At 40.8% G+C, this 21,411-nt stretch overlaps 1 protein-coding gene across 1 annotated transcript in view; it reads right to left on the bottom strand.

The window, feature by feature from the left end:
- The window catches only part of dync2h1 (dynein cytoplasmic 2 heavy chain 1), a 131,098-nt gene that overhangs the window by 101,450 nt on the left and 8,237 nt on the right, over nt 1-21,411 (bottom strand). The window contains exons 15-40 of the mRNA XM_071205203.1: nt 21,301-21,396; nt 20,909-21,070; nt 20,669-20,767; nt 19,357-19,496; nt 18,898-19,126; nt 17,996-18,123; nt 17,329-17,444; nt 16,937-17,064; nt 16,373-16,522; nt 15,706-15,911; nt 15,072-15,227; nt 14,854-14,968; nt 14,302-14,472; nt 13,090-13,248; nt 9,897-9,965; nt 9,587-9,741; nt 8,753-8,885; nt 8,259-8,376; nt 8,012-8,124; nt 7,734-7,847; nt 7,367-7,517; nt 4,741-4,946; nt 3,610-3,792; nt 3,247-3,429; nt 2,844-3,067; nt 1,893-2,008 (exon numbers count right to left, since the gene is read on the bottom strand). Coding sequence (XP_071061304.1) covers nt 1,893-2,008; nt 2,844-3,067; nt 3,247-3,429; nt 3,610-3,792; nt 4,741-4,946; nt 7,367-7,517; nt 7,734-7,847; nt 8,012-8,124; nt 8,259-8,376; nt 8,753-8,885; nt 9,587-9,741; nt 9,897-9,965; nt 13,090-13,248; nt 14,302-14,472; nt 14,854-14,968; nt 15,072-15,227; nt 15,706-15,911; nt 16,373-16,522; nt 16,937-17,064; nt 17,329-17,444; nt 17,996-18,123; nt 18,898-19,126; nt 19,357-19,496; nt 20,669-20,767; nt 20,909-21,070; nt 21,301-21,396 — 3,820 coding nt within the window. The remainder of the gene's footprint in view (nt 1-1,892; nt 2,009-2,843; nt 3,068-3,246; nt 3,430-3,609; nt 3,793-4,740; nt 4,947-7,366; nt 7,518-7,733; nt 7,848-8,011; nt 8,125-8,258; nt 8,377-8,752; nt 8,886-9,586; nt 9,742-9,896; nt 9,966-13,089; nt 13,249-14,301; nt 14,473-14,853; nt 14,969-15,071; nt 15,228-15,705; nt 15,912-16,372; nt 16,523-16,936; nt 17,065-17,328; nt 17,445-17,995; nt 18,124-18,897; nt 19,127-19,356; nt 19,497-20,668; nt 20,768-20,908; nt 21,071-21,300; nt 21,397-21,411) is intronic.

Here is a 21,411-nt window from a genome sequence, read left to right on the forward strand (position 1 = left end):
GTGTGTGTGTGTGTGTGTGTGTGTGTGTGTGTGTGTGTGTGTGTGTGTGTGTGTGTGTGTGTGTGTGTGTGTGTGTGTGTGTGTGTGTGTGTGTGTGTGTGTGTGTGTGTGTGTGTGTGTGTGTGTGTGTGTGTGTGTGTGTGTGTGTGTGTGTGTGTGTGTGTGTGTGTGTGTGTGTGTGTGTGTGTTGGAGAGATAAAGGGCTGCTGATGAGACAGATGGATTTAAAAGAGAGAGAGAGAGGGGGGGGATAGGTTGAAGAAAAAGGCAGAGGCCGGGGCGGAGTGGCACGGTGGGCTGTGCGTTGATCATCAGATCAAGGGGGCGTTGGGGAACTCCAGTTCGAAACTCGCCACTGCGTCAGGCCGTTGTGTCCTTGGGCGAGACACTTCACCTGCATTTGCTCCTGTGGGTACTGTCCACAGTACATGACCGTTACATGTGTGTAATGTGTATTTGTAAAGCGCTTTGAGCTCTGGAAAAGAGAGAGCTAAGAGGTCAGAAGGAGGCGGAATGAGGTGGAGAAAGAGAGCCTGAAGAGGTAAACAACAGAACTCTGGCAAAGTGTTTGGAAAGGAGAGAAAGGAGAAGGACAAAAGGACAGGCAAGTGAAAAGCCCAAGGGAATAAACGTTTTAAGGGGGGTGAGGGGATTTGGAGTAAATGTCAGTTAATGGCGTGCCTGAATTAGAGGATTTAGAAGACAAGGACAGCGGCAGGTGTACTGTGCTGGGCCATACATCCAATCCGTGTTGAAATACACTCTTCATCTCCTGAAACTGACTTTCAGAGATATCCACAAATGAAGACACAGATTATGAAAACAATTTGTATTGTAAGGCGGTAAAGGACAGGATAAGAGTCTCAAAACAGATGCATTTTCACTTCTACCTCATCCTTAAATCCTTTTCATCAGGTTACTAGCTTTCTATCACTCAGGTCAAGCTTTCTACGAGTGCACTTCTCAGGGGACACATTGTAGAGGCACTTTCATCCAATATACAAAAGCACATTTTTGAAATTTGGTTAAAAGTAAATGGTATTGGAACACTTTACTTTAACAAATACAGTGTGGACATTACAGGCAATGTCAACATATCACAGTACAATCAGTTTGGCTGTTCTGTTATATAATAAATATGTGAATATGAAAATCATCACGTAAGGGATAATGTTTGTTCTTTTCCCCATAATGACCGCCTCGCTGCATATTATCCCGCTTATTACATGGTCACATTCTCAACAAAGTAACGACATGACTCCCAATATTAATTGAATTGCTTTTATAGATTTAGAAAATGTTTTTATTTATTTTATATTCAACTAAGCCATGTAATAAAAGTAGATATTAAACGTTGATATGTTAATACACTTTGGCTGTCTGCTACAAATAATATAACATGACAGTCTAAAAAGTCTATTTTGGTTTTGTGGTCCATTAATTCCTGAGAAGGCTGTCTTGAATCAGGACGGAAACATAACTTTAATGCCATAAATCATTTACAAAATGTAACTTGGCACAGCCTCTGAAAAAGTCAAACAACACAAAATGTTTTGATGGAAAAATGAAGACACTGTATCTTTGGTGGAAGTAAGCTTTTTCTTATGTAGTGGCAGAATCTCTCAAGTAAAGCATGAATGGATAAGAGATCAATTAGTTCTTCATTTGGCTGGAATGAGAGCCTGCCCATTTCAGCCCTTGATGGCAAATTATTGAAGATCATTCCTTATATTGTACTCAATAAATCCTGTTACTGCAAAGAAAGTGAGTCGAGGTCATGGCCAAAAAAGGCACTCTCTTTTTCCTTACTTTGCTGTCACTCTCCACTATTGGAAAAGCCTCACAGAAATATTGTAGCTCAAAATAAAAAATTAGCCAGAGGGGGGTCTTACTCTTGTCCTTGTCCTGACTCCTCCTCTGCTGCTGCAGGAGACTGCCACAGGCCTTCAGCACCGTCTTCAGAGCACGGAGACCCCAGTCGTAGTGCTGCTGGGGAGTCAACAGCTCCCTGGACACACATACAAAGGCACATTTTCACACATAATCACACACCCTGAACTGTTTGTAGTGCTAAGGGCTAGAATGTAGGATCATATCTTATATATATAACATCAAAAGGCCTATATTACAATAGATTTGAGTGGCCAAGGGGTCATTTCAAATCAATTCAACAGCATCATTTGGTTTCACAAACAAAAAACACTTTGGAGCTTTAGGCAGATTTATTCATGTTAACCCCTCCTGATAATCTATGAAAAATGGGACATTGGTTCGTACTATTTTTGGGCCCAAATGTTTTACCTCTCACTGCAAGGTATTATCCTACTACAGAAAGTTGGGGTGAAACATGCCAACATTATTCTCCATAATGTATATCTGCTTCCCTTCCACTTTGAATGAGGTGACGTCACGCTTCGCCAAACTGCATTGTGGTTCCGTCGCTTCGCGTTGCTCGCTTCAAAAGTTGAGCAATGTTCAAATTTGAAGCTTCGACGGAAGCGTCAGCCAATCAAATCATATGCCAGTACATGATCTAGCCAATCAAACCGCGTGCTTGTGTGTCCAGGGCTAGAGATTCATGTGATTGGTTGTTGGTCGAGTTTCAGACACGCCCACCGGCAAGCTTCAACGCACGCCGCCGTGTGGACGCTGCGTTAAAACTCCTGTAGTCTGAGTCCACACAGATTTAAAGACCAGATTGGTGACACAGTTCACAATACCATCTACATAATCAATACTCTGTACTCTTGATATATATGTCTTGTCTATTTATGAAAAAGAATATCCCAACATCATCCAACCTCAACCTCCAATTAAACAAAAAAAAGACAAACAATTTCTACCTTGCCAGGTTGAAGATAGCAACCAGTTTGCGTCCCAGCACTTCTCCGCTTTTGAAGCCCTCGGAGTAGAGGATGACCTCAGCGATGAGCTCATTGTCTGGCCGGCTCATGGCCACGGGCCTGAACAGTTGCTTCAGGTTGTCTGGAAGCTTCTGCCTGCCTCCATAGCCTTTTCCTGCCGGGTTTAATGTGATAAACACCCCAGAGTTTGGGTCCAATTCCACCTGAAGGATAAAGAGAAGGAGAACACGTTATTCACATTGTTGTTTATTCGATAGCTTCATTGATTGCTTCATGATAAATGACGTAACCACCTTGGTTCCTAAAGACAGATAGTGTGAGAGATAGTAAGTAATTTTTTAGCATCTGAAATATTTGTCTGAATCTGTTCTTATTTTCTGACCTCCTTCCCGAGCAGTTCACATGAGTTCTTGTGATGTTTGAGGGAGTCTTGAATGGCCTGAATCTGCATGGAAACGGCAGACAACACTGCCTCCTCTAAGCGGTTGAATTCGTCAAAGCAGCCCCACGCTCCACACTTCACCAAGCCCACGAAAATCCGACCCATTGACTTCACGTCGATGCCCTGAAACACAGATGAATGTAAAACTGGAGAAGACACCTTCTCATGTGTTCTCCATTACCAGTCTTGTTGGTGTGTTATTAAAAAGGAAATACATTTAGATATGTATGACATTTATAGCATACTTTTGTAATTTAGGCTGAGATGTTAACCCTGTATATATTCTCTACGAACTCTTCATACCTCATCACAGTTGAACACCAGCACTTGGCGTCCGAACAGCCCCCCCAGGGCTTTCACCGACTCCGTTTTGCCCGTGCCAGCAGGCCCATAGGGGTTCCCCCCAAGTCCCATCATCATGGCCTGGGTCAGAGTCAGGTAGCACTTATCAGTCAGCGGGGTGTGCACCAGCTTGGCCGCATTCCCCTGGGAGACACGAGAGGTAGGGTGGAGAAGAAAGTGAGCATTACAGAGAGAAATCAAGTGACAAAAAAAACACAGTGAGAAAGAAATAACGATATGGTGAGTGAGGGAAGAGTGGAAAGGGATAAAAGAAGGGGGGCAGAATTGACTGGAGGAGAAAGGCAAACAGACAGATGATGGATTGAAAAAGGAAGGAATTATAAAACAAATGATAACAGGCAGAGAATGAGAATGAGTGAGACTGTGAGTCTTGCTTGTGTTATCTTGAAGATTCTGCAGAGGGGGAATAAAGCAAGGTATCTTCAGTGCTCTTCATCTCTGCATAAACAGTGCCCCCCAAAGGTGAAAGATAGGAAGTGGAGCATATTTAGTGAAACCCTGAACGGGACACACAGTTCTTTAATTGATAGTGGTAACCAATCACTGTTTAAACAAGATCTTTAGATTACTACATTAATGATTAAAGAACTGTATATGTATTAATCAATGTATAACTATGGACTGGGTTAGGTAAAGCGTGAATGGGTACACTGACACGAGTATGGTACAGTTTGTACAGTTGACAGTATGTCTTTTCAGAGTTTATGCTTTTGCGCTCCTTATATGTATTTGATGAGGAATTGCAGTAAGAATATTTAAATTATGCGCACAGTATTTGTTTATAGCGGGTGTCACAGAAGGCTGAAATGTGCATCGTGAATGTGAATCAGAGAATTAGCAAGTCCATCTGAAATAAAATTGATCAATTCGTCAATTTAATTAGAGAGGCTTCCTGCTTTCCTCTCTTTCAAGACATTGCAGATTGAATACTAATCAAGCTGATATCTACTCATTAAAGTAACAGCTAACTGATCAAAAGTTAAGTCTCAAACAAGCTTAACTGCAGCCCGGGAAACATCCAGTTGTGTCCATTTGGTGAGTGTATACAGTTGTATGTACATGCCAACGAACCTGGTATTCATATGTGTAGCTGAATTGTGCGTCCACCATATGTATAAGGCAGCCTTTGTCTGTTCCCATGTAGAAGCGGAGCTGCTTCTTCCAGGCCCAGGCATCAGCGCTGGTCACCCCTGCCTGGTTCAGTTGCTTCACCACACTGATGTTGTGAATAATATCCAGAATCAACGCCTTCAGCTTCAACTGCAGGACACTGGACTCTGTACAGGAAGACATGTCAGAATATCAGGATGGTGGAATTGGTAAAAAGATACAATTAACCAACTTGATTTTAAATGCTGTGGATAGATGGATGGAGTTCATTGTAAGCTGACGGAGTGGCAGTAGCTTTTATGTTATCGTAAAATCAGCATCTCTACAGTTGTAAGGGAAGCTGTTTCAAGTCGTAATGCAGAACAGTTACTATTGGTGAGGACAACAGGACCTGTTTCTATAAACGTACATTTTAGGAAAATGATTCATCTGGAAAGTCAATATTACAAACTGGATAAACCGTCAAAATATAGGGGCGTCCCATTCAAACACAGGGTCCCAACTGTGGCCCTTTCCTGCATGTCGTCTCCTCTCTCCCCCCCCATATCGGTCAATATGTCCTTTCTCTCCAATAAAGGCAAAACCAAAAAAATGTATCTTGAAGAAAATTGTGATTGGTACTCTGAACCATTAAATTCCCTCTGTAAATTTAAAAATAGAATAATGTTACGGCTGATAAATAAATGTAAAATAAAAATACTAAATAATTAAATACAAAAGAATATTAGATAAAGTTTGTTGTGGATATCTTTGTGCTCATCCAAACTCAATATGTTTATTTATGCATACAAATATGCAAAAGTCAAAATGACAAGTCTAATGGCCAATATCAAATCAAGTGAATTGTGTTCGACTGCCAGTCTCCAGCAAAAGTAGGAGGATTTTATATGCAAGATGTATGGCTTGGAACTTTGAATCATAAATCTTCACTGTACTTTTTCACGTACAGCTCTGAAGTTGGGATTGCATACCGTAAATTACACGGGACAGATGTAATAGGTAGGCGCTTTGAATGCTTTGTATGTTCAGTAGAAATGATTCAGTGATGTCAGCCCAGGAAGCATTAAAATACCTTGCCAAATGAACACCATCTTGTCTTGTCTGTGTGCCAAAGGGAAGTTCACTCACACTCCCCACCATGGTTTATGGCCCATTCGTGTAGATTGGGTAATTAGATTATCTTTCTTGCCATTACTTTAGTCACTTTAATCAATGCTGCCACTCCAAAGCCTCTACCTGTTTGTTTTAGGAAGTCAGTCATTTAAAGAGATGTTATCAAGAAAGTGGGCTTTATTTCAAGTGTGGAGGGTTGAATGCAAGACAGGCGGAACACAAACCATTTTATCGACAAATATTCTAACCTTCATCACCGCGCACTGCTGAAATACTTTACAATTATGTTAGAAAAGTTTAAAAAATCAAACTAACCGATGAGAAAAATGTGCTACCAGTCACACATGGTGCGAGTGAAACAAGCACTGTTATCACAGATACGTTTTCATGACACAGAAATGTGGAATTTGGTAGCAATGTACCGTGAAATGATGCCACTATCAGAGTTATGTAAGAGCTTTTCATCTCACGCATGAATAAGAAACCTTGATTTGAATTCAAAAGTCCTTTTTACAAATTCAAGTTCTGTAAAAAAAAACTCTGCTGTCATGTTTAATGTAGCTTTATATCCAGCCCTGAGACATTAAATGAGCCTGACAGCGGCTGCATCTGCCCCTCTGCAGCCTCTCTAGTCCTATCAACAGATTCACACAAGAGCATGATCCTTCAGTCCTAAGTAACAACCAAGATGCTGATCAGAGCTAAATCATTACCAACACATGAGGGAGTCTGATAGTGGAACAAAAGGCAAGTGGGAAGTCACAAGTGTTTATAGAGATTGGCAATTTGGGGAGATTAGTATCAACAGGAATGTGATTAGCAAACAAATATAGCAAATATAAAAGGGGGGTTGAAGAACAGAACAATACCCTGAACATTATTTAGCATGTCTGAGTTTGTATTTTTATCACAGATGTTTAAACATCTTGATTTTGAATTACTTCTTAAATTATGGACATTCAAGAATATGGTAAGAAGGTTGCGTATGCACTAGAACAAAACTAAAATGAATACACATAGCTTATAAAAATCAGAACCTAGTGTGTGTAGATATTTAACCCACACCCAGTTTACACATACAAACTATTTTCTTCATACCATCCATGTCATCATTTAACTTCATATATTCCACATGTATGAAATGCATCAAGGTAAATGTATTTATTTTAGTCAATAGAGGTCAGACATCTCCTATCAATCGGTCACATAGCCCTCGTATATTTTCTTCTGATGTTGCTATAGCTTACATGTAAGCATACAATAGCCTACTTAGGGTGCATTAAGATGTTGAAAGATGAGTAAAAACAAACATGTGGTTTCTCTCTGGTGGTTAATAAAAGCAGCCAATCCCTGCAAGTAACTTGGAAAGCTACAGTTAATGTCTTGCAAGTCAATACATTGAAGTGACCCCTGTCTTAGAACCAGGACACACATACATTCACTAATGCATACAGACAAGCGGAGACAGTAGTACCTGCATTAGCTTGATCATCAGAGCTGGTGTCCACCGTAGTGTAGTGTTCTAATTTGGCACTGAGCTCCAGCTCCAGCTGCTGCAAATTCTGCTCTTTTAGAGCTCTTTCCACATCTTCAGTGAATTGAATTTGCTCAGCCAGACACAGAATCTAAACCAAACAAAAAGATGGTTCAGACACTTGACACTGATATGATGCTTTAAAGGACAGTTCAGTTATTTCATATCTTGGGTCACATATTACGGACACTGTGCCTCTCATCTTGAGTAAAGTATTGGGGTTGGTTGGGGTTAGGTGTGCGTGTGCGTGTGCGTGTGCGTGTGTGTGTGTGTGTGTGTGTGTGTGTGTGTGTGTGTGTGTGTGTACCTGTGACGGGTAGCGTGAGGGGTCCACGTTCCCTTTCTTCCCTGCTGACAGACATTCATACAGCAGGTGCTTCAGAGTCTCCTTCATTTCCACAGACAGCTCACTTAGCCACATCTAGGAAGAAGTTCAAAGTAAACAACCACAAACAATAATTTTATTAAAACATCAATACAGTATGCTCGATTTCGAAGGAACATAAACATGCAAAGCTGAAGAGTCTGCAACCTATTATCTATCTCCTTCATACAACACAGAACATCAATTCACATAGACTTTACCTCCACGAGGCTGGAGATGCGTACTAGGTTTCTGAGAGGCACGGTTTCTCCTTCCAAAGAACACATGGCCACAATGTGCTGACACTGCTCATCAAACACAACACTGTGGATGCCTGCGAGGATAACACACACACCAATTATCTTCACTGTCAGGATATGCTATGATACAAGCAATACAAGAGCAGAGGAAAGGAAAACCGAAAAGAGGAGACAATAATGAAGAAGGACAAAACAAAACAGATGTGACCTGCAAAGAGTTTCTTGAGGTGTGACTGGATTACAGTTGGGTTGGTTGCCTGACCGAGAATCTCTAACAGATCATCATCTCCTATGAAATAGAACCGTGGGAAGGCAGAGCGCTTTTCCTGCGAAAAACACACGATAAAAAGAGTTGTGATTCCTACCATTCATGTGGTAAATATGTAGTCTTTGCATGAAAAAATGCACGTGTGTGTGTGTGTGTGTGTGTGTGTGTGTGTGTGTGTGTGTGTGTGTGTGTGTGTGTGTGTGTGTGTGTGTGTGTGTGTGTGTGTGTGTGTGTGTGTGTGTGTGTGTGTGTGTGTGTGTGTGTGTGTGTGTGTGTGTGTGTGTGTGTGTGTGTGTGTGTGTGTGTGTGTGTGTGTGTGTGTGTGTGTGTGTGTGTGTGTGTGTGTGTGTGTGTGTGTGTGTGTGTGTGTGTGTGTGTGTGTGTGTGTGTGTGTGTGTGTGTGTGTGTGTGTGTGTGTGTGTGTGTGTGTGTACCTCCAGGAACTCATTGAGTGACTTCTGGCAGCGCTGCAGCTGATCCAGTATGGTGACCAGAGAGTTTCTGATGCCAGCCCTTGAGCTCAAAGAAACAACTCTGTTGTCCCTCTGAATGTCAGACATGATAGACCTGTAACACATATGGAGGCAGTTTTGTTATTGAATGTGCATGAAACACCTGTCGTACAATTTCCATTGGTAAATTTGTTCCAGGAAAAAATAAAATGATCCAATCGTTATCCTGAATATCAGCCATAATAAACACGTGGGTTTGCTATCCTGGCTCCAAAATGGTGGAATGAGCTCCCCATTGACATCAGGACAGCAGATAGCTTACACACCTTCCGGCGCAGACTGAAAACTCATCTCTTTCGACTCCACCTCGAGCGATAGAATTACTAACAAAGAACTGCTAACAGAGCACTTATATACTAGTAAAGGACTGGCTTATCTAAAGCCAGTTGAGTAGCACTTGAAATGCTTGGCTCTATGAAACCTGATACTTATATGATTCTGTTTTCTTCAAGGTTGTGTCTTCCTAGTCGAATGTACTTATTGTACTGTAAGTCACTTTGGATAAAAGCGTCAGCTAAATGTAATGTAATGTAATGTAATAATAATCAGAAACTAAGATTAAATAAATTAAAAACATGTACTCTCGAGCAGTATAGGATATGGAATGAAACAAAGCTTACATTTGAGGATGTGTATATTCATACGGAAACCCTGATATATATATATATATATATACATGGGGTAGATAATGCTTCATTTCAGAACTTCTGGGTGTGGGCAGTGTGCTTGGTATTCATTGGTAAACATTTGAGGTACCTGAAGTCTTCATCAACACGTTTGAAGCGCGCCTCCTCCCGGGGCAATGCCCCTCGCCCAAAGATGGGCTCCAGATAAACCCAGCGCCTCTGGATGGCATTCAGACTCAGCAGGTACTCGTCTAAGTCTGAGAGCCGGACCTCCCATAGACTGACCTGGACACACACACAGTTAATACAGGAGTAGTGGTTATTGCTGCTCCATTAAGGATTTTTAAACCTTTAAATATGGGTGGACAACAACACTTTTTGCATACGTAATACGAAGTGCTTGAAGGTTATAAAGTATTCATAGATTTGATTGAGCTGACCTTGTCTTGGAAGCTGCGGTAGTAGGGGGAGTCTTTCAGAGACTGCAGCAGGCAGCGGTTATCTCCCACCTGGATGGGCACAGAGCGGTGATAAAGCCAGTGCTAATCCCTTACATTTATTTCGAAGGGGTCAGTAGATATTCACGCCTGTCTCTATTTTATCTACCAAGTGGTCACTTTAATTGATATGCCCGGAACAATGATTATCAAAAAATAAATACTTATGATAAGGATGATTCCGACAGTTATAGCCACCTTTCAAATGACCAAATGTTTTAATACGCATTGCTCTGCATGCAGACTTTACTTTTTTATATCATCTTAATAAAAAGCATTATGTGAAGTCAGAGTCTAGCGTTGTATATATAAATACATAAAATACCTTACTACATAAGTATAAATAGCGTAACGTGTAGATTATTAGGTATCTTTTCTGGAAATTACAGATTATAATTCCGTAATCAGGACGTCATCTGTATCTGTATTATCTGTGTAACTGACTTTTTAAACATTTTATTTTTACCATCAAACCATCTTATGTCCGACATGATACCCACACAGCCACACAAGTTTCTTAAGGAAAGGCACTCCGAGACAAGGCACACATGCGCTTCAGAAGTTTTTTGGAAGTTAATTAAACAGTATCCTGGTGCTGAGGAATCCCTTGGTTGGCCATGTCAGGCAGGTGGAGAGCAGTTAGAGGAAATGAAGCTCTAATAAAAAGTAACACTCAGTCATTTTGGTCGATGCAATCAGCTTTGTACAAGTTGGTTATTGTCAAACTGTGGCTAATAAAACTTTAACCAACTGCAATAAAATGTAATTAAGTCAACTGATTAAACATTTGTGTCTACAGCTAACCATGATTCTGTGTGATGTGACGGCTGTCGCCTCTTCGGTCCTGTGTATCCTGTTATGTAAATAAGCTGTGTGGTTGCTTCAACGTGAGTGGCTACCAACTCCTGGTTCCGCCCCCGAAGATACTGATTGGAGCACGCCAACCTCCAATCCCCGTGCCATCCCAGCGCACACCTGCCAGAGATGACGCATGACGCTACAAAGCCTGGGGACAGCTATCACTAGTGATGGCGAGATGAAGCCTTATGAAGCTTTGAAGCTTTCCAGCCAATTGGTTCGCAAAAGGGTTCATCTCATGAGGCTTCATCATGGGCTTCATTTGAACACAAACCCCCCCTGTTGGTCAAAGTGTGTAAAACAGGCAGATTGGACATCTCGACAGTGTGCTCTATCTCATACCGAGTTCCCAATGAGTAAAGCCTTAGAATAACTCTAAGCAACGAACATTAAAGCATATTTTCATGTTAACAATATTGTATTTATTCCAGTTTAATTCCTTAATAATATTCGTAAACTTAACCATGCCTGAGAAATGCTAAACCATATCAAAGAATACATATATTAACTACATTATCTCATTTAGCTGTAGCTTTTATAAACAACAAAAAATATGTATTGACCAGTCGTTGAACCAGGGACCCTGCAGTTGAGAGTCAACTGCTTTCCGGCTGAGCCACAGCACGTACACTAAACCCAGAGCCTAAACCTATCTGAAAACACTGCAATATATTTAGTCCTGTATTTATTCATTTATTGATTTTTTTATTCCTACATTTATTTATACTTTTATTTATTTATACTTTTATTTATTTATACTTTTGACATGTTCCGAACTCTATAAGTGAGGGTCTGAGCGCTCTTAATTCCATCGTGTCACCGGGCCCGGGTACAGGAGGGGTAATATGGTTCTTATTATACATCCATGGGTATTATGAGCGTTGTGGTTCAACGGTTCAACCGATCTGAATCGCTTCCTGAAGCAGTCACGTGGTGTCGACAGGCAGTGAGGCTTCGTTTGTCATCGGTGACGTCACTGGCCCAAAACGATACAAGCCTCGGTACATGCTTCACAAAAAGCTTCGGGGATTACTCGACACACGCTCCGAAGCCTCGGCGCAATACGTAACATCACAAGCTATCACTCAGGAGGCTCTGTTGCAATCAGACGCCTCACACATCTTGCTCCTGTGTGAACAAGTCAAACGTATGCTAGTAGATTGTATTTGACTCTTCTGAACTGTGTTTAGTGTTGTGTGTTAGGGGTGTTTAGTTATGTGTTTAGAGTAGCGTGTGATGATATGTGTTTAGCGTAGCGTGTTCTGTGTTTACCTGCAGCCTCCTTCCAATCAGTGTTGACTGGAAGTGATCTCAGGTGTGTCAACTAGGCTCATTTTTAGAGTCCTCTTTCTGTTTCTAGCAGTAGATTTGCGCCCTTTTGGCTCCTTTGTTTGTTTTGTTTCATCTTGTTGTACACATTCATTGTTATTTGTTAAACCCTATTATAATTCTTACCAAATCCATTCTGGTGTGTGTTGTTTTCCTCTACCCTAGAGGGGGACGTGACAATAGCACAAAGCGTGCGTTTTGTGTGTATAAAGTAGGGAATGTCCCGATCACCTTTTTTTGCTCCCGATCCGATTCCGATCATTTGATTTTGACAATCTGCCGATACCGATTTTTCCCGATCCGATCTTTATGCAATGCATTAAGAGAAAAAAAAGGTAACAGATAACGGCTGGTCATCCAACGCGATGAATTCAGCTATCTTGGCTGTTATTGTGTTGGCCTTTTCACTGTTCTGGGGCAGTTTCTCTTTCCTTTTGAAAGTCTCTGAAAGTGTTGGTTGTTTCAGTGCCGTTACCCGAGTGGCCGCTGTGTACTCGCCGTGTTGTTGTTGGTGTTTGTTTCTCAGGTAGCGTATTAGATTGCTCGTGTTGAACGTAGCTCTGTTCTTTCCACCACGCGGAACCTCTGCCTTGCAAACATTGCACCTGGCTGTTACACTGCCTTCGCTTTCAATTTTATAATACTTCCAAACTCCTGACATTTTCTCCGTCCCGACTCCCGAGTCACCAGCTGAACATAGCCTCTCGTTAGCTTACTGCTACTATTAGACACTGCGCCCACTCTGTTGCCAGAGAAAAAACAAGCCCAAAGAAAGCAACACATACATGATGTTGTGTAATTTTAAACCAAAACTAAGTCCTCAGGATGACTTTAAGACGTGAACATGGTCATTTTTGTTTTGTAACATTAAAGAAAAAGAAAATATTTTATAAAAAAAAAAAAAATCATCTCTAGTATAAAGTATGCATTTGTTTGTTTTGGTGTGTACCTGGTTGACTATATCCTTCCAGTCCTTGATGAGAGTGAGTGTGCGCTTGCTGCTGTCTGTGTACTCTGTCAGGTTGAAGGTCGCTGCAGCTCCCCACAGATCCAGCTCCCTCAGTGCTTCTCTGATCGTTACTTCTGCCTGAGCGCGACTGTTCAGGTCCTTAATGCAAAAACACGCGCGCGCGCGCGCACACACACACACACACACACACACACACACACACACACACACACACACACACACACACACACACACACACACACACACACACACACACACACACACACACACACACACACACACACACACACACACACACACACACACACACACACACACACACACACACACACACACACACACACACACACACACACTACATTTAGTATAAACAGTACATGGCATCATCGAAGATCCACCGGTATTACTCCTCTGGGCTGGTGAGCAAGAACTTGTACCTCAGATCACCCGTGTACCCTGTAAAGTTTTTGGGCCCTGATAATCTTGGATTCGAGGAAACTTGGCATATGATGACATAAGAATTCATTGTAAAAGTGTATCTTTACTAAAATCAACTTTATTATATATATTTTTACTGCATTTAACTTTGAATCCACCTAATAAGAAATAAGAAAACTGCAATTATCAGTTTTATTATTTTTGATGTGGCACCAAAACACTATAAGGAGGTCTGATTTATGGAAAGTATCTGAATCCAAGATATCAGTGTTTTCAGATTAATTAAATAATATGTTTACACAAACACAATAGCAAGATTTCTTACTTTAAATAAGGATTTGTTAAAAAAAACTAAGAAAATGCTAATATACCAAACTCTTAATGATGTACAAATATTATAAGTGCAAATTCTTATCTGCTGTTGCCCCCGGTGTCCAAAGTCAGGTATGGCATTAAGGAACACCTTTGATGCAGTTGTTCTTTTTTGTTCATGTGATTCAAAACTATTAATGTATAAAGTATATATATTGGATTGGTTTGAATAACCATATTTTAATTGAATTGAAGGGATGTATTGCATCGGGCACATTCTCAATATCAAATGACTGGCATCAGGGGTAAAAAAACAACTTGATAAGGATATCCCTAAAATAGATCAAAAAAAGTATGAACAATTTAAAGACGTCTGTGTCCGTAGAGACGTGCATGCCTCCACCGTTATGTATATACATTAGCTTGAGTGTGTGTGCATACCTTAAGCTCCAAGGCCTTTTCAACAATGGTATTTGCCACATTAAGGAGGTCATTAAAGACGAGTCTCTCTAGCGTTGTCCCTCTGGGAAGGCCAAGCAAACGGAACATGTCCAACCAATGGTCCTGGGACAGGTGCTCCCCGCGCACATACTTCAACACCGGGACCATGTTCTAGACACGCAGGGGGAAAATAGTGGAAATAGAAGTATATAGTTATAACATTTATGTATTCAGAAAAAAATGATATATATTGCATAAGTCTGATTGGCATTTTCTAAAATAAAAAATGAATGTATTCTTTCCAAAAAAGAAACTCTTTTGAATTTAGAGATTTGTGTCCTATTACAACATTTTAACACTTTTGTATGAGCGGACAAATGGCTGATTATTCCGTTTATTGCCTAAAACTCATTATAGAGTGTAATACACACCACAGCCTGTAGGCCCGCTCAAGGGTTTTGCTTGAGATGTGTATTGTTCTTCTAAACTAAATGTACACAAAGTGGAAAGAAGATTATAATATGTTATTCCACCGACTGCCCTCCTGTCTACCTTGTATTTGTCCACTTCTCCTTGCAGTTTAACAGACATGGCAGTAGGCTGTTCCAGCTTCCTAAGTCTGTCCTGCCACGTAAAGAGAAATTCCTCAAACACATACGTCTTACTCCTGAAAAACAACAGAAACATAGATATTAAGACACAACCAACACAGGTAAGTGAGTTCAGAAGATCTAGATCAACCTAAAGCAGGATTAAACTTGACCCCCCACCTGAATGTGATCCAGTCCTCCTGGGCCTTTTCTGTAAAGCCTTGCTGCCACTCCTCATACAGACCCCACATCTGGCTATACTCCTCCATGTCTCTTTTTGTTTCTTCTGCCAGAGAGAAATCTGGAGTCCCCAGGTCAAAAGAGGTACAGTCCTCACTGAGCAGAGGAGAGGAGAGAAGATAGATGCACACTTGTAATGTTCTTAAATGTATTAAAAGCTGACAAAAAGCACTAAAACTGTAGATTTAGGAAAACACAAGTATGGTTTTACAGAAGTTCTAGTCCGGGGCTGTAGTGTAATTGTGAGGAGGTGATGAATAATATAGTATTTCATGTGTTTTTAAGTCAGTGTGAATCAGTAGAAATACTGAGTAGCTTCAATCGAGAAATCTATCTATAAAGATAATAGAAACAAGAACAACTAAAGACTAAATTGCGATGCTGTTTCATGTTGAGCACCAAACGTTTATAGTGTATCTGAATTATTAGGCAGATTTATGGCACACATCATAATCACATTTGATCTAACCACAGCGTATTGTATTAAATGATTATCCAGGCAATGAACATCCTATCAGCCGTCCCAACGCAATAAAGAAACCACTCGAAACTCGGCATATTCAAAGTAACTTACAGCAGTTTACTGCGCACAAGCTCTAGCTCCTGGAACTCTTGCTGCTTGTCCCTGATGGTCTGCAGGCAGGCAAGAAGGGCATCGTGATCACCACTCTCAAGAATCTCGTCTTTAGGCTTCAGCTGGTCCCAGCGGGCCTTAAAGCGCTCCAGATCCGCCCTGTAGGCGTCGATACGACCAGCAGCGTTACTTCTCATCACCTCCACCTAAGGGAGGAACAGGGAAAGAGAAAGCAATGAGTGTAGGAACATGGTGTAAATAAAGATAAAGAAAAGAAAGACAGGCAGGAGGATAAATAAAGAGACTGTATAAGAAGTAGCAGAAAGCTGTTGTTACAGAACATTTGGGATGAAACGTTTTTAAACCCAGATCCAACATGTGTACAATGTTCAGTTTCTCTGGTTTCTGTGGCTGCAAGGGGGTGCAGTCGTCTTTCAATAGGAAGGTTGTGGGTTCGATCCCAGCCCTGTGCAGTCAACCTGTTGATGTATCCTGATGGCATGGCCAAGGGTGTGTGAATGTGTTGTGTGATTGTTAGCTTACATGAGCAAGATGGTGCATTGCTCTGTATGAATGAGGTGTAAAGGATGACTTGTAGAATGTAAAGCACTTTGAGGGGTGGCAGAGACTGGACAAAGCGCTTCATGTGTACAGTCCATTCTGTTACCTGATCTTTGATCATGAGCTGGTGGCTCTCCATGACGAGCTCAAATTTATCCCACTTGGCCCTCAGTGAGGAAAGGGAGTCCATGCCCCCCCCAGCCACTGCTCGTAGCAAACGGTTCTTCTCCTCAGCACACTGGAACTGAGGCAGGATCTATTCACACACATTCAGCAGAATTTGTCAATTAGTTAGTTTACGTCCATTTTATGTTAAACACTGGGTTTATTTGACATGAAATGATAAGTTATGCTTTTATATCAAACATCAGAAATGTATTAAGAAAAATGCCCATACACTAGAATTCCTGCATGTCATGTTATTGACTTCAGTATCATAAAAACAGCAAGATTGAAAAGTAAAAAAAAAATGCATTAATGTCGCAAACAATATTTCTTTTATTTGACATGAAGGAAAAATATTTGAATGTATGTAGGAAAAATAACCTTTATGTCTTAATTCCATATGATTTTAATGCAATTGATAAGGGATTAGAGGGAAGTTATTGGACTGGAGCCTTTGTACTGTCATTTAGCTCCTGGTCAGAGTTTATGATTGTGTTGGTCTTACTTCTGGTTTGCGTGCTAATATCTGGTTATATCTGCCACCGGCCACACCAATCTCCTCCATGCTCTCTGGTCGATTAGACAACACCTCCATTGACTCTGAAACAAAACTGTCTATGGCCTGGGTGTGCCCTGAGAGCAAAAGGAAAATTACATCATGAAAGAAAGGAATCAGAAAAGAAAAAAGCATAATTATAATGAAAAACAAAACGGAAACAAACAAGAGCAGAGAAGGAAAGTGGAACAGTGAAGTGGGAAAGTAGTGAGTAGACTTGTGTTGGACATACATAACACTAATGACTTTCTAAAAAAGGCATTTCTATGCTGCAACAAAAACGAAACCTAGTGAGTAAAGAAAATGAAAGTGAAATGGACAATCCCGCTGTCTGTTTTTACCTTGTATGGACTTCCTGAGTGAGGAGAGCAGCATGTCAAACAGCCTCTGGATCAGGTCATCGATGACAGCTTTTACCGGCTCACAGTTAACTGTAATACAGTCGACCTTCTCCTGACTGATAGAGGAGGAAGAAGAGGATAAGTGCACGTGACTCTTTTGTTAGGGTGTAAGTTCCCTGTATTTGTAAAGTCAATTCATTGGAAGTTGAATGAAGAAGTACATTTATTCGTGACAGGAGATTTAAATGTTAGCTACAGTAAAAATGGCTTAAATTGATATCTGTGATATCAACACAAGCCGAATCAGAGCAGAGAGAAAACTGAAAGTCACATACTGTTGCATTGTCAACAGTTCCACCACACCCAGCTTGTGTAGATAACTAAATGTTTTGTATGAATCATTTATTCATAACTATCTTTAGATATCCAAATAATGATGATTGTCCTGATTAAAAGGTAGGGTAGGTAAGAATATATTCATTGCTATTGGGATGTTAAGAGCATTCCATGCAATATAACAAAAAGTGTATCTGAAGTGAATTACCTAGCCCACCTTTAAATGCTTGCCAGATACTGTGTTATGAATGTGTATTTTTTTTAAACTCAAAACCAGTTTTAACATAGTTTTTCTGTATGTTTACTTGTGTTTATTATGTGTGTTATATACCTTAGTAGACGTTCTGACTCCTTCCCTCTGGCTTTCAGGGCCTTGAAGTTTCTCTCCCAGTCTTGCACAGATCTCAGATGCTTCTCCACTAACTTCTCTAAATCAACCTGGCCCAGCACCACCCACTCCTACAACACACACACACACACACACACACACACACACACACACACACACACACACACACACACACACACACACACACACACACACACACACACACACACACACACACACACACACACACACACACACACACACACACACACACACACACACACACACACACACACACACACACACACACACACACACAGTGGTTGAGTGCATATTTCCCAATTGTAAATGTTTCTGTGTCAAAGGGGACAAAATTACGGGCAGCAAGAAGACGAAGACGAGTCATTAGAAACAGAACTAGGAAAAAGTGGAGGACAAAATAGATTTGTGTTGACTGAGGGATTTCCCCAACAGTTTAGATATGCATGGCTGCAAACAGAAGGGAAAGTATTGTATACTGTGCTCACTGTTAGATCGAGTAGTGTTAAAGAAAAAAAACAGAACTTCAGTATATAAATAGAGAACATGACTTATTCAAGGCTCTTACTTTCAAAGAAAACAGGGCAGCATGTCTGATTACAATGCTTCAATGAACAAAGGTTAAAAACAAGTACAATACATGGAAGTTTAGGCTTACATCTCGTTTGTGTCCAAGAGCAGCCGGCTTGCCACAGAATGCAATGAATCAAAACGGTTCCATTTAATGTAGTGATAATTAACCTAGCATTAAAAAAACATTTGGTACTCTTCTCTTAACATTATACATGTGCTTTTTTTGCCTCAGTTGAAAAATATAAATCAGCCATAATTATTATTAATGTCAAAATAGGGTGTTGTTTGTGCACCTTGAACTTGTGCTGTATAGCCTGCAGGCGGCTGAAGAGGTCCTCGGCCTTGCTGAAGATGGTGACGAACCCAGTGGCATTTCTATCAATCATGACGCTGAAGATAAGCTCCTCCCCCTGGGCACTGACCCCTTTGAACTGGTTTGGTATTGAGATGAACCGCTTCATCTCCCTGAAATAGCGTGCTCGCACTTCCTCAAAGGGAGGACGGAACTGCAATCGACCCTGCCTATTCACGAGAAGTAGAACAAAAATAAAGGGGGGTTCAAAATAAATCAACAATGTTGGTATAGGAGACAGAAAGTAAGAAACAGATGGACAGACAAGAAGGGAGGGGATTTGAGAAAAAGTTTGTGGGGGAACCGAAAAAGAGGAACGCCCAATTAAAATATTAAGAAAGCAGAGAGAAATGGGAAAAGAGAATATGAATAAAGGGCGGGACAGGAAGTGTATACTGACTTGAAAGTGAGGTCTATGAGTATTTCAGGCAGGTTCTTGTTCAGAGCCTCGAGACCGGTCTGGTACTGGTGTTCCAGAGCTTTGTACAGCTGATGGTTCCAGTGCTGACGCCAGGCCCGCATGTCATTGGACCGGAAGCCCTAAACACACACGCATGCATTGGTTAAAGCAGGGGTGTCAAACTCAATTTCATCACGGGCCACATTAGAATTATGGTTGCACTCAAAGGGTCGGTGGTAATTAACTTTAAGACTATATAAATATTAGTGCTGTCAAAATTATCGCGTTAACGGCGGTAATTAATTTTTTGAATTAATTGCATTAAAATATTTAACGCATTTAACGCATGTGCAGAATGGTCCGCCCCATACGTGCCCACCAGTGGCAGCGCCAGGGTATGGCTGGGGTAGGCTACACCCATACCAAGAAATGGCTTAGCCCCACCATGAAAAATGATGTTAAAGTAAGCACAATAAAGTCTGCCAACTCGCGCGGAGTAAATTGCACAGACAGCAGTTAGTAAGATTGATTTCAGTAGCCACGGTTTTGAAAACGTTTGTCACGTAGAGATCAACTTCTCAATAGAACATCTTTGATAATGTCTTCTGGCCAATCAGAATCAAGATAACGGCGTGGTGTTGTTGCAGGAAGTCCCGACGGAGAATACCTTTGCTGTAGTACATACCTACAATATACATAAATAAATGGCATATTTTGGACATAGTTCGAATGGTGATTAATCATAATTAATTAATTGTTAAGCTGTGATTAATCTGATTACAAATTGTAATCGTTTGACAGCCCTAATAAATACATAGATAAATATATATAATATAATGTATTATTTTACAATATTTCCTCTGCATTGGATTATTATCGGATATGGTAATAACTTCATAATTAACTACGTCTGAAAGCAGAAGTCTAGGGCAAATAATTGCAAGTCTCTTCAGTGGCATCTCACAAAATGAGATGCATTGTGGGATATGTTGTTTATGGGCAACGTGCTCATGTAAAGCGGCACGTAACCTTATAATAAACGTATTATATTCTTTGCAAGCTCTTGTGGGCCACATAAAATGAAGTGGCGGGCTGGATTAGGCCCCCGGGCCTTGAGTTTGACACCCCTGGGTTAAAGGGAGAGGATTAAGATTTGTTGTACAGGTTGTGCATGTCCAATAATGCAAGAAGCTTCCTGGTGACCGCATTTTTCTACAAATATATAATGAAAATAAATAATGTATTCAATATAAATAGGTTACTTTAATGCCAGCAGCAAAGAGAGTTATATATGTTTGACTGCTATCACTACCTGAGCCTCCAGAGTGGCAAAGCCGGTGCGGAGGTCCTGCAGGCCGTCCTTCCACCGATGCTGCTGTCTCAGTAGGTCCACGTTCATCAGTGTCACCACCTGAGACATGTACCCAAATACGATTTTAGATACAAATTACAACATTATTATTTCAAAGGAATGGGGTTGTAACAATTAATGCTAGTATTTAATCATTGAGTTAAAAAAAAGGTAACGAAAACACAACAGCAAGCTGCAAACCTTGTCAATAAAGTCAGTGTGCCACTTGCGTAACTTCCTGTTCTCGGTGGAAAGTTTCTCCGCGGCAGATTGCAACTTGGCAATATAAACTTCCAACTCTTTGGGGTTGTCCCATGTGATTTGTAGTTTACCACCAGATTCCTTTGACTGAGAACGAGGATTCTAAAAAAGGAGAACAAAGAAATCAATATTTCAAGTCCGCAGTATGACATTTACGCCAGACAAAATGTATAGGTTGTTTAAAATATGTCATTGAGGAAGAGAAAGTTCAGACTTGTTATGCTCATAAAGAGGCATTGGCGAGTCTTCAGCTTTCAATGTCCCTTTTTACAACTTAACTTTTATGAAAATAACAAACACATTTGAACATGTCAGAAAGTGCTACACTGTACCTTGATGACCTGTTCGAAGGCCAGGGCAAGTCCAAGCATCATAGGTCTCTGAGAAGGAATCATCTGCTGGTCAATGGTGTTGTAGAAATGGGCCACCTACAACAGTCACAT

The sequence above is a fragment of the Pseudochaenichthys georgianus genome, chromosome 13, assembly GCF_902827115.2.
Source record: "Pseudochaenichthys georgianus chromosome 13, fPseGeo1.2, whole genome shotgun sequence".
Taxonomy (NCBI): Eukaryota; Metazoa; Chordata; class Actinopteri; order Perciformes; family Channichthyidae; genus Pseudochaenichthys; species Pseudochaenichthys georgianus.